Below are 13153 nucleotides of genomic sequence, written 5' to 3' on the forward strand. Positions count from 1 at the left end.
TTGTTTTTTCGCTATATTTTTTCTTTTTTATATGGTTTTAAAAATATAGTTATAAAATACACTAAGCACTTAATACTCCGATATAAAGAGGGGATAAATAAAGTATCTATCTATCTATCTATCTATCTATCTATCTATCTATCTATCTATCTATCTATCTATCTATCTATCTATCTATCTATCTAATATGTGGTGTAAGTAGTAATTATTTCTGGTTTTAATGTGTGGTCAGTGTCTCAATACACATTTATGTGAAAAGTCAGTAACAAATACAAATATTATACTGTAATGTTGTACTATTCAGTTTTTATTTCTACAGTGGAAATATATTGTAATTTTTGAAATATTTAAAGTAAACCACTAACCGCTAACAACCTCTTTTTCAAATTTACGCCCCTATTTGAGAGTACATGAAGGCAACATAGTGTCACGTCATCGCGTCTCGATGTTACCATGGACACGGAAGAACAACGCTCAAAGTTTCTCACGATTCAGTAGGAATTTACGTGAATTAATGTTAATTTAGTCAAACAAAAATAACTTATTCTTTCTACCAAACCCGTTAAACTCAGAGAGACTAGGTGAGTAAAACTTTGTGACGTTCAGCGGCCCTGTCAAACCAGACCACTATTTACAACTTATAACTTGGAATTTAACCGTTTCTTGAGATAATGTTTGGATTTCCACTGTCCTGACTCGTTATACATAATGCGTATAATAATGCCCCGGTTTTATTTATTTTAACAGCAGGTAAAATACACTGGAATTCATTTATACACACAGGACATAGCTAGGAAATAGTTAGCTAGCTAGATACTGGCTACAAGGGCGAATGTATAGAAAATGAATGTATCTGGGGCGACTGAAGTTAGAAATAAATAAATAAAATAAATAAATCCTATTTAGCCCACTTAAAAAATGAAAACAATTGGGTATGGTAATACAACTAGCTAATAGTAATAATAGTAATAATAATAAAGTTTATTTACTTTGCAAGTGTGAGGTTCTCCGTCAGTTCCTTCCACAACAGTAAACTGAAAATGTCAGGACTAGCATTGATCAAGGTATCAGACAATATTTCAATAACGGGCAGAAATCACACTGTGTTTTCATACAAGATAATTTTAAGATCAGTCCTCCTCAGTTAAGGAGATACTACATTACTTGGGATACTAAAAATCGTTTTCTCCTTATAATATTTCTTTGATTCGGGATAACAAGCTTTGTTATCTTGATATAACGAAAAAAAAGAGGCTTTTCTCGGCTTCCTTATGCAGTGCTTTAAATGTAATGAGTAACATCATAGAATCAATTTTAAAACCAACTGGCAGCCAGTGCAAGAATCTTTAGAAAGGAGTCATATGCTATCTGTTCCTGCTCTTTGATAGACTTCTGGCAGCTGCATTTTGTACAATTTTCTTATCTATCACAGGAGTCTAATCGGGAGGAAATGAAAGCAATATCTTTAAACTGAACAAATTCTGTCAATGTTCCCAAGATGGAAGAAATAAAACTGGATTAATTTGGTGATGTGTGTCTCGAAGTTGAGTCTAGGACTGAACATCAGACTGAGGTTGCTAACAAAATCTTTAAGATATTTACAGAGTGGAGCAAGTGATGACTGGATTTTTGGACAGGTTCAGGTTACTTAGTTGTATCCGTAGGTAGATTTGTTTTGCAGCAAGATGAGAACATCCAGTTTGGCACCCGATTATAAAACAACCATAACATGACACAACACTATAAGAATCAGATAAATGAATTAGATAAGTAAATAAAGTAACCTCTAGAACCAAGTTAAAGGCAAGTATAAAACCAAAATGGATAGTGCTAATAAATAATGCTTCAGCAGTCAATGTGCAAATGTCGCTACATCTTGTTCAGTGATAGCATTGCTCAGTGATAGCATCAGGAACAAAGCTGTTTTTGTACCACTTTGTTCTGCACCTCACACAGATGATTTGGGAATATAGCTGAGAAAATTTTGCAGCTGTCTGATCCTTTATATATCTGCTAAACAGTTTGTTAAGGTGGAAATGCTAACAGGATATAACCGGTATATACAGGACAGGTAGGTGATCTTCTGTAGTTGTCTAGTCTTGTCAGCTCATGTATTTGGTGTGTCCAGTCCAGACTGAAAACATGAAACTGTCTTCCTGGTTGGGTTGCTGTGTGTGTGTGTGTGTGTGTGTGTGTTAACTTAGATGCTTATAAACACATTTACTACTTTTCTCAAAGATGGAGACTGTGCTGGAGTCAGACAGAGAGGAGCAACTTAAAAGTGGAGAGACACAAGAAGAGGAGGAGAAGCAGGATGACCGAGAGTTGGAGGGGGCTCTCGGTAACATCCATGTCTCAGCGTCTATGCAGCCTCTGTGAGCTCACACACACACATATACAAACTCACACACTAGAAGGAGACTAGAAGCTGACGGGAATGAAAACACATTTGAGAAGCTGGAACCAAAATTTTTTGCTTTTTTGGTTGAAAAATTACTTGATTGAATTCATTAATTATCCACTTTACTGTACATTATTATTATTATTTTTTTTTTTTTTGAGCTGTTGTTCCGACTCTAATATTGAACTATCTGCTATTTAGAGTTTTTCCAAATTTCACCGTCTGACTTGATCTGATCCCCTTCAGGTACAGATATTTTAACAGCTGGTGTTAAAGTCACAAAAACCTTACTGACAATAAATATTTAAGATTTTTTTGCATCTAATTTTACATCAGGATGTGTGATGATGGAATGAGAGCACATGAACATGATAATTCACTGTCTTCACGTGCTGTGCCTCACCAGCCTGAGCTTGGATGAGGCATATCCCAAGGTCTACAGGATTAACTCTCCTGATGAGATTCGACTGTTGGCCATTGCCGACAACTTCCAGCGTCAATATTCACACTTGTATCCCGACCGCAAGCCGCTGCTGCTCTGCCCTCTCAATGAATGTGGTGTTAAGGTAATGCTAAACTAAACTAACCTTTGTTCTCTTTTCTTTTTTCTACCACTTAGCCTCTACACTGTATACATATCCCTGTCTCTGTCTAATACCAGCGTATATTTTTCTGATATTTAGAAGTTTGTGTCTACGACTCTTCGGCCCACTCCGACAATCTTCCCTGAACTTTTCACCTGGGAGGGCAGTGCTTCCTTTGTGGCTAACTTCCTGTCTCTGGAACCTTTGGAGCCGCCTGTCGACCCGGTCAGAAAGTAGCACACACTAGCGCACATAAAATCCATCCATTATTTTTCAGTATCTATTAAAAGGGAAAGGTAGCCACAATTTTACCATTTTACAGGCCAAACTGTAAGATGGTGTAAACTGGAATAAAACACAACCTCTGCTAAATAGTTTCTTTCATCATAACACATTCATGTCATGTTGGAGTTACTTTAACTACCAGTTTTTCATTTGTAAACACTGTTCACATCAGCACTGGCAAGATATAGATGACTTACTGCTTAACAATAGCCTATACTTGGACCACATGCTTGTTTTCTTCTGGCACCCTGTATATGTCCGGTTCCGCTCCCCGAATCTGGCCCAAATACAGCATGATTGTCAGACGCTACCTCCACATCTAGAACAATACTAGTGATTCTGCAGTCATGAGTCTACAACATACAAGACTTTGTCAGAGATAGAATGATAAAGTCCAGGGGCCAGTTGTATGAATAGATTGTACACATAAGAACCATGCTTACGCCATTTCGTTTAATATCCTAATTATTTACCGTGAGTCATTCTGTAAACCGTTTCATATTTTGTGTGTACACATAGTTTTAGTCATGAATCTACACAGAGTTTTATGCATCTGGCCCCAGAACTTATGGTGGTGCGATATGAACATCTAACAGGAGCTAAAGCTGTAGGATTCTGGTACTACAGACATCAAGCCTATAGATCTGATGTATGTGTTCACAAAAAAATCCATAAATACACACACATTGACCTTCTCTGCAGTGTGTATGATTGATAGTAACGGTGTGTGTTTTGCTGCCCCAGCCGAGCTACCTGTTCTCCTCCACCTCCGTGCTGCAGAGTCAGAGAGCCACATGTTTTGAATTTGCCACCATGCTGTGCAGCCTGCTGCTCGGTGCTGACTATGATGCCTATTGTGTCAGCGGCTACGCAGTCAAAGATATGTGTCTGCTCGACCAGAGCCTGCAGGACTGCCCTCTGCTGGACACTAAGGTCAAGGTAAGTGCTGCTCTGCAGGTCACTACATACCAGTTGTGGAAAGTATCTAAGTACAATTACTTAAGTGCTGTTCCTAAGTACAATACTGACATGCTTGTACCAACTTGAGTATCTCCATTTTATAAAACTTTACACTTCTGCTCCACTACATTTGTTTACCAGCTATAAATAGTAGTTACTTTGCATATCACTTTTCATACAAAAAAATCCCCCAATCCCCAATGCTGAAACCTGCATTAATGTTTCTTGTGTCACTTATTGCTAAATGTGAAACATGTTCATTTAAATTAACACAGGTTAGTTACTGTTTGTAGGTATCGGAAACACTGCTTAAATATTAATGCATCTGTGACAATAATCTTATTAAAATATCACACCATTAAATGGTTCATTTGGCATGATGAGTATTTACATTTGTTTCTTTAAGTACACTTTGCTATTAATACTTATGTACTTTCACTCAAGTATAATATTAAATATAGGAATTACTTATAACAGAGTAGTTTTACATCATTGTATTATTATTGTTACTTAAGTAAAGGACCTGAGTACGTGTTCCACCATATGAATGTGTCTGTTTGGTTGTGTGTGCTGTGTGTTTGTATGTGCAGAGTGTGATCTCAGAGCAGGAGTCACAGCACAACAAGTACACAGTGAAACCTGTGAGGGAGCTGAAGAGTCACTTTCTGACACAGCAAGAAAAGAAGAAACAGGAAGCAGAAGCTGCACTTCTTCAAAAACAAAAACTACAGGAGGTAACTTGACACCAACACAATTTGGTAGTGAAAAGTGTTATATAAATAAATTTTATTATTATTATTATTATTATTATTATTATTATTAATTATCTTAATCTTGTTTTATTCCATATATGATAAAGGAAATCATCCAATCTTCACACTGGAAAATCTGGAACCAGCAAATATTTGTTTGAAAATTGTCTAAACTGTTCATTCAGTTTTCAAAAAAGTTGCTGATAGATATATTGATTGACTAATTGTTGCAGCTCTAAATACTGTCGTGAAAGCCCTGTCAGTCCGTTTGAGAGCTACAGCAGGTTCCCATCCAGTGACACAGCAATAAACTGAAAATTATTATTATCATGCATTGATTTACTGAGTGAAACTTGTCCATCCAGTAAAGCTTTAAATGAGATGTTAAACCCTCCTCTTCTCTCTGTCCCCTCCCTTCACCTTCTACCTCTTCTCCCCCCTCATTCACAGGAGAGTGAGCAGCGAACGGCTGACCCCCTGCGAGGACTGCGGGTGCACTGCTGGGTGCTGGTGCTGTCAGGAAGTCGGAGCGTCCAGAAGAACTTCTTCATTGACCCTCTGACCGGGATCAGCTACAGCACCGACCACGAAAACTTCCTGGGCATCGAGAGCGTGTGGAACAATCTCAACTACTATGTCAACATGCAGGACTGCAGGAATGGCTGCGCTGTGAGTCCACGACAACTGCTGATGTAATATACTGTTAGAGTCAGAATCAATAGAGACAATAGATGCTTTCTGTGTGTGTGTGTGTGTGTGTGTGTGTGTGTGTGTGTGTGTGTGTGTGTGTGTAGGATATGATGTATGACCTTGAAGATTTAAACATGTGGGAGCCAGTCTTGTTCGGTGCAACCAGCAAAAAGCAGCTTATTCTCGATGTCTTGAAGGAAAAGGAGACAAAGATGCTGAGCAAAATTAACAAAGATGAGGAGGTATGTATGTGTGTTTCTCTGTGTGTATGTTCATGCCTCGCCCTATCTAGCAGCTCTGGTGTAAAACCAAGACTCAGAAGCAGATCAGGTAGGACTAAAGAGAGGATGGCAGCAGGTAGGATAAATCTGGTGATATTTTTCTTATTGTCAACAAACGGAGCAACACGTGGTTGTTTAGATCTTTTCATGGGATTTGTTGATAGTAAGAAATAAACAGACAACAACAGTTAAAACTTTAACCATTTCCCACATTTTTTACTTGGTCCTCTCTAAACGTCCATTTCCCTTCAGTACTTTTCACCTGTTTTGATGCCCATTGAAATTTTGCACATAAAGAACCTAAATGAAAAAAAAGGAAAGAAAGTTTTTGAAAACATTTTTTTAAAATAATGATTTTACACCTTTAACTGGGATGTCATAATGCTAATTATTCTACTGGTGATACAGCATCTGCACATTGCTGTCCGGTCCACCCACTGTAGCCAAGAGGTGGTAGCTGATGAAAGGTTTGTGTACTTTCTGACAGTTCGTTTTTCCTTTTAAACCAAAAATTAAAAAACAATGAAGAAAGGTAGTAAAGGTAGCACGGAAGTAAAGGACAGTATTTCAAAATGAAAGCCAAGAGGATAGAATAGCCATTTTACAAAGTGTAACATTATGCAATCACCTAACTACCATTCTTCATTCTTCAATTCAACAAAGAAAAAATTGAGAAAAAGGAATTTGCAAATAGCAGAACTGGACCGTTTCTTCCAATTCAATGTTCTTGTTTTTTGGTTTTTAATTCTGACAACAAAAACAAAACAAAAAATGGTCTGATTTTCCATTTTCTGAATTTTGGTTTAAAATGAAAAAACAAACTGCCTAAATGTACCCCAATTTTGAAAACAAAAAAAACATAACAGAAAGACTTGCATTGTCACTTAAACATGATTTTGCCATGAACATGAATGTTGTGAAGTGTAAGACCAACATTGTGTTGTTATTGGTTTTGAAGGTGGAGGAGGAGCCCCGGGTTTTTGAGATGCCGAGGTCCTGGGTCAATTACATCACAATCTCAAAAGAAGGTACAGAAACTCCACATGATTGTAAAGCTGACAAACATGACATTAAAACTTTAATATTTTGTTAGTTTTTCTGAGTGTTATTCAAATAAAGTGCAGGTAGCAGAGTGGAAATATAAACATAGATCAGTCTCAGTATTCTGCTGTAGTCATACACTAATGCCTTCTCAAACCCAAACACACGATGCTGTGAAACTTCTAGAAACTGCCGCCTGTCCTTTCTCACTCAGACCTGGAGACCCGCTGGCCGGGAGGACAGAAGGTGACCCGCTACAGAAAAGCAAAAGTGGAGAAGTTCACTGCATACCTGAGGCCAGACGGCCTGGTCACACGACTGATGACCTACAAAGACCTGGACTGTGAGTGTTGAAAAGAAGCTGTGACTCCCTAAAAATAAAGTTTTTCTGCAAGTGGGTTATAGGGTATTTTTACCACAGTCCCATCAGACCTGAAGAAAACAGTCTTTAGTAACAGTGAGATACAGCAGAGCACTGAACAGCTGTTAATGTAAGTCTATGTAATTGAAATAGGTTTGTGTATGATGTAATGTGTGTGTGTGCGTGTTTGTGTGTGTGTGTGTGTGTGTGCGTGCGTGCATTGAAGGCACCGAGGTTGCCATGGTGAAGGAGTGGTATCAACACAGGAACGACCACTTGGAGGAGAGGGAGGTCAACAAGGTCGACAGCTTCACCACAGAACGCTTCAAACGGGGAAGACCTTTCTACCTTCTATGTAAATCTGATTTCTGCTGCTGTTCAGTTAAAACCTCACATTACCACTGACACACTTTAACTGATCCAACTATGTTCAGAAACATTTAAAACAAAATCTGAACTGATCACCCAGACTCACAACAAAGTGTGAATGTTTTCAGTTCTCCTTCAGTAATGGTTGTTTCATGTAGAATAAAATCTCTTTAGATTCTTTGCTGCCATTGTTATTTCTTCATCATCCTTGTGAGCACATGGTGAAAACCAGTTACTGTTCTGCTTTGTAGTTGTAGCACAGTCAAGACGAAGTAGAGTTTTTAAGGAAAAATGTGCAGGAACACAGTGAACAGGAATCAATGGGCTTTAAAGGTCCATGTTTTACACTTTAGAAGATTCTAGTCCCTCAATGTTAAGTCTCTTTCATTTGTTCAGTTTACAGGTTCAAGTCCCTGAGTGCAGACGCCATGCATGAAATGGGGTTCAGCAATACTCGCATCGACAACGTGGTGCGGAGGGTGGTGTCACCAGGCGAAATGACGGAGATCTTCGAGGACAGAGCCGACTTCCTCCACTACAGACACGTCGTCTTCGACCGACACATTCAGATTTCAGAACCACATGTGTGCATTGACCCGGACGGCCAACTGCTACGGGTAAAAATATGTAAACAAGAAGTGAAGAAATTAACAAATCTAATTAACGTGTTCAGTGTTTCAGATTTTATTGAGTCAAATCTGTCACAAACGTTCCCTCGAACTCAAGGATGAACTGGTTAGAGTTTGATGATCAGTGGTCAAAGGTCAAGGTCACTGTTACCTCATAAAACACATGTTTGGCCATAACTCAAGAATTCATATGCCAATTATGACAAAATACACTTAATGCCTTTTATGAAATTCCTTCAAAGTTTTCACTACATTATATTATATGAGTCTGGACAGTCATGGATGTAAACTGCAAGTTGACTGGTTTGTGGAAGGATACAACCAGCAGGCGGATTAGTTTTGTTCAGGACAGTTAGGTTGGTAACCAATACAGTTTTTCATAGTGGTCTCCAATGCATGTTATTCACCTACTATAATATAATAATAAGATGTTTTTTTTTTTAGATATTACATCTTTTTTTGTTGTCTGTCTAACTTGGGGGATCAACTTTGTTTTGTATTCAAGTGTAGTGTGGGTTATATTGTTTCATCTCAACAAACGAGGCAGGATGCCTATGTGCCTGTGTGTGTGTGTGTGTGTGTGTGTGTGTGTGTGTGTGTGTGTGTGTGTGTGTGTGTGTGTGTGTGTGTGTGTGTGTGTGTGTGTGTGTGTGTGTGTGTGTGTGTGTGTGTGTTTGTGTCTGTGTCTGTGTCTGTTTCTGTGTGTATGTGGTGTGTTAGGTGGTGGAGCGTTTCCACAGGGACAGAGCCAAACCAGCCAATGAAGACGTTGCCGAGCGAGTGTTCCTACCCTCTCAAAGACGGATTGAGGTGACCTATCACTTAGAGGATCACAGATTCATCCCTTCAAAGAGGAGCTTCATCAAACCTCGAGAGTCAACAGAGCAAAAGAAGGCCGAGGAGTTCACATTTGACCTGGTCTCCAGCTTCCAGGTACAGACAACAAACACACAGCATGATACATAGTGTAGATTTCACGGTGTCTGAGCTGCATATGTGATCATAAACTTCAATAATAAAAGCATCTGTGTCTGTCTGCATCCCTTGTGTGTGTGTGTGCGCGGTGGGGGGGGGGTTAAGGTGGATCCATCTGAGAAGCCTCTTAAGATCCATACCCTGTATGAGATGCTGGTGGCCCTGATGAGGGATGAGAAGATGGTGGCTGCCCAGATCGAACAGTCTCTGGACGAGGTGACGATTGATGTTTAGAGTAGGACTCAGACACAAAGATTTACCCAACATCTGCAATGTTTCTCATTCTTTTAAGAAAATCCTGTGATGGTTTAAAATATTCAAAATGCAAACAGGACACTAAAACCTTCCTGTTTGGAATTATACATGTTCCCTCAGCCAACATATCATTCACAATGGCCAATGGTATTTCGTACCAAACCTCCAGAATATGACTCAGAGGATATGTGTTCTGCTCTGTCAATCATCTTGTATCTATTCTGAACTAATTTAAGATTAACTTGAGCTCTGGAGGACCTGGGGGCCAGGCTGAACCTGTGCCTTGTCCCCAGACATGTAGCTTCACACAGACCAAAACTAACAGTGCATTTAGGCGGCTGACACAGTGATATACCAGGGAAAGTTTCATGATATGTGAGTTTAGTTTGTAAGTTAATGTTTGTTACTTTGACCTCAGTTGAGGATGTGAAAACTTCTTCTAAATCTTATGTGTGAGCAGGTACAAAACATTGTGGCCCGCAGAGAGGAGGAGGAGAACAACATTCAGCTTTTCTTCTCCCCATGGAGCACAGCAGGAGCAGCCAGGGCTCGCAGCAGCAGAAAGGAAATGGTTAGAAACACACACATATACACACACACACACACACACACACACACACACACACACACACACACACACACACACACACACACACACACACACACACACACACACACACACACACACACATACACACACACACACACACACACAGACTATATATGAAAATGGTTGTGTTGGTTGATTCCAAATTTGACAGCTATTTTGTCAACAAAAGTATAAAAACATACCTACCACCCTTATATTACCTATTTATCTTATCTATTTACCTTCCCACTGAATTATTCCTATATATAAAATTCATTTAAAAAAAAAAAATTCATGCTGATACCGAGATTAGGGAGTAAAAAATTCAGATATTGACATATCTGATATATATAAAAACACTTGTGATAAAGATTTGTAATGACAGCAGGATATTTAACAATAAACTTTATTGTCCAAAATGACATCAGTTCACTGTAACGATAAAGTTCAGTGGTGAATAAAATAACTATAAAAAGAATATATATATATATATATATATATATATATATATATAAAATATACATACAGTATATGTATTAGTTCCTTTGTTTTTTATAAAAGTATTCATATCAGTGCATATAGGAGAATATATGCGGCAATACCGATATATCTGTGATAGGCCAATATCGGCCGACTGATAAATCTGTCGGGCTGTAGTTTATTATCAGACCCCATTCACACACACACACACACACATGCAGGCACACACACACAAGTACACTGACAATGGACCCTTCTGCCGCTAAAAACATCAACGCAAACCTGTTTATATGTGGCAGCGGGGAAGTGAGATCTGATCACCAGTAGTCTCAAGTGACCACCACATCACTGAAGACGCATGTTGTTGTAGGTCTGGGCCTGTAACCCTAACCATAAGACCAAGGAACCACAGTTCCAGTGGTTAACAACACTGACAACACAAGCCAAAAACTCAGTCTTCCCTGTCTTCAAATCAACACAGAAAACTGAGTTTGTGAACATCTTCACCCTGAAAGGAAATGTGTATGTGTGGACAAGGCCTCGGTTTAAACAGACAAAACACTTTTTGCTATTGCAGGAGCGTCAGGCTCTGGAGGAGCAGAGGTGGCTGCAGGAGAGGGAAAAGGACATCCTGGCTGTCATCCTGATCCAGCTGGACAAAGCAGGGACTCTGAGCGCTGAGGACGCCAAGCAGCTCCACCAGGAGTGTTTGACAACGTTTAAACAGAAACTGCTGGAGCATGCCGACCTCATTCAGGAACGCTACGAAAAGGTACAGCACAAGCTTACATGATGTAGATCACAGCCCTTTTCCTCTGCAGGAACTTCACGAGATGTGATGTAACATATCGCCAGTGTCACATTTCACTACTGTTCCCACTGTTCTTCTGGAAGTAAATCTACTACTATCTAACTTTAAAAGATACAAATCACATGGTTTTATATACAATTCTTAGTCGGTTTTATCTAGTGCTTTATGTGTATCTGACGGTTGAGTATACTGGAGTGTATCAACATTTTTCTAAGGAGACACATGCGCCTTAAAGAGTTAGTTTTGTTTATGATGTGCACAAATTTTGGGAGTTTGGGATAAACAAGAAGATTTAGAGACACTGCAAGTCTGCTGTAATCAAACTCTGTGATAAAGAAAACACAGCTTTGTGTTTAGGTGACGCAGGAGCTGCAGAAGAAACAGCAGTGGTACCAAGAGAACCAGCTCAGCATGACACAAACGGAGGAAGCAGATTACCACAGCTTCTGCTCTGAGAAAACACTGCAGATACACGTCACCAAGAAACGGCTCAGCATGTACACACACACACACACACACACACACACACACACACACACACACACACACACACACACACACACACATTTAGACAGTCCAAAGTCATAATGATGCATAATGCATAATCGTTGCTTAGCTAGCTGTTACTGTAAAAAAAAAGAACAGAAAGTATTTTGATCATGGTGTGTGTATGATGGTGTGTGTATGATGGTGTGTGTATGATTACTTATGTGTGTCTGTGTGTGTTTGATCCAGGCATAAGGAGGCAGCTCCTCAGAAATACCTTGCTTTTGATCAGAAGCTGAGACGAGACCCTCGACTGGCCCCTCACCTGTCCAACTGACAAAGTGTTTCAAAGTATTTATGTTTTTCTATTTGTGAACTGGTTTTGCTATGCTGTCATCTCTACCCTCCTGTCCAGAGCAGCTATTTTCAAATAATAAAGTTAAAAAACTGAGCGAATAACTGCAGCAACACTAATCACTAAATACATGAATGTATTTGTAACACATCACTGGTGTAATATAATGAAATATTTTTACTTTATTACAATTTTGAAGAACTTCTGCTTCACTGCATTTCAGAGGCAAATATTGTATTTTTTACTCCGCTACAGTTTGTTGACAGCTTTAATAATAGAATAGAATAATCTAATGATATGATATACAATAGTTGAACAGCCACTCCGCTACACTGACCACTTTTATTTTTAAACTTGAGGTACATTTACCTGATACTTACATACTTTTACTTACATAACATTTTCAATGCAGAACTTTTACTTGTAATGGAGCATTTCTAAAGTTCTTGTATTGGTGCTTTTACTTAAGTAAAGGATCTTCAGAAGCAACAGCTGGATTTACATGAAATTTGACTTGGATACCTTTAGTCCTAATGTGTCTCAGTGTTTCAGGTGACTCCCAAAGCAAGTTTATTTGTAGTACATTTCATATATAAAAATGCAAATAAAAGAGAGAACCTGTTTAGTAAATATAGCACAGGGACATAATGAATGCTTAGGATCTGAGCTGGATTTAAAAGCCGTTAATGTCTGGGTGGGTTTTCTGGAAATGTTTTTGAGCTCTGAGGTGCAGAGTCACTAAATGCTGCTTCTCCATGTTTAGACTGGATCCTGGGAACAGTTAGCAGACCACCAGATGACAGTCAGAGATGTGTTTTTGACAAGCATGGACATGTCTCTATAAGTACT

At 39.0% G+C, this 13153-nt stretch overlaps 1 protein-coding gene across 2 annotated transcripts; it reads left to right on the forward strand.

Moving 5' to 3' along the window:
- The first annotated feature begins 432 nt into the window (after window positions 1-432).
- On the forward strand, window positions 433-12521 carry ccdc135 (coiled-coil domain containing 135). Of its 2 annotated transcripts, XM_056383998.1 has the most exons (18): window positions 433-581; window positions 2239-2375; window positions 2808-2967; window positions 3085-3210; window positions 4015-4209; window positions 4821-4964; window positions 5433-5651; window positions 5777-5914; window positions 6912-6981; window positions 7209-7337; window positions 7582-7710; window positions 8121-8341; window positions 9074-9286; window positions 9434-9544; window positions 10044-10154; window positions 11230-11424; window positions 11821-11960; window positions 12199-12521. In XM_056383998.1, exons 2-18 carry the CDS (start codon window positions 2239-2241, stop codon window positions 12284-12286), a joined length of 2526 nt encoding a protein of 841 aa, XP_056239973.1. In that variant the 5' UTR covers window positions 433-581; the 3' UTR covers window positions 12287-12521. The 2 variants fall into 2 exon arrangements, with proteins under 2 accessions (XP_056239973.1, XP_056239974.1); XM_056383999.1 differs by lacking the exon at window positions 12199-12521 and having other exon boundaries at window positions 11809-11914.
- The last annotated feature ends 632 nt before the right edge of the window (window positions 12522-13153 follow it).

Source organism: Seriola aureovittata, chromosome 9, assembly GCF_021018895.1.
Source record: "Seriola aureovittata isolate HTS-2021-v1 ecotype China chromosome 9, ASM2101889v1, whole genome shotgun sequence".
Taxonomy (NCBI): domain Eukaryota; kingdom Metazoa; phylum Chordata; class Actinopteri; order Carangiformes; family Carangidae; genus Seriola; species Seriola aureovittata.

Excerpts from the sequence above, each read along its gene's own strand:
- ccdc135 (XM_056383998.1), top strand. The coding sequence starts at position 2,239 with ATGGAGACTGTGCTGGAGTCAGACAGAGAGGAGCAACTTAAAAGTGGA. Across the intron at positions 4,965-5,432 it reads AAAAACAAAAACTACAGGAG|GAGAGTGAGCAGCGAACGGC; the intron begins GTAACTTGACAC and ends CCTCATTCACAG. Across the intron at positions 10,155-11,229 it reads GCAGCAGCAGAAAGGAAATG|GAGCGTCAGGCTCTGGAGGA; the intron begins GTTAGAAACACA and ends TTGCTATTGCAG.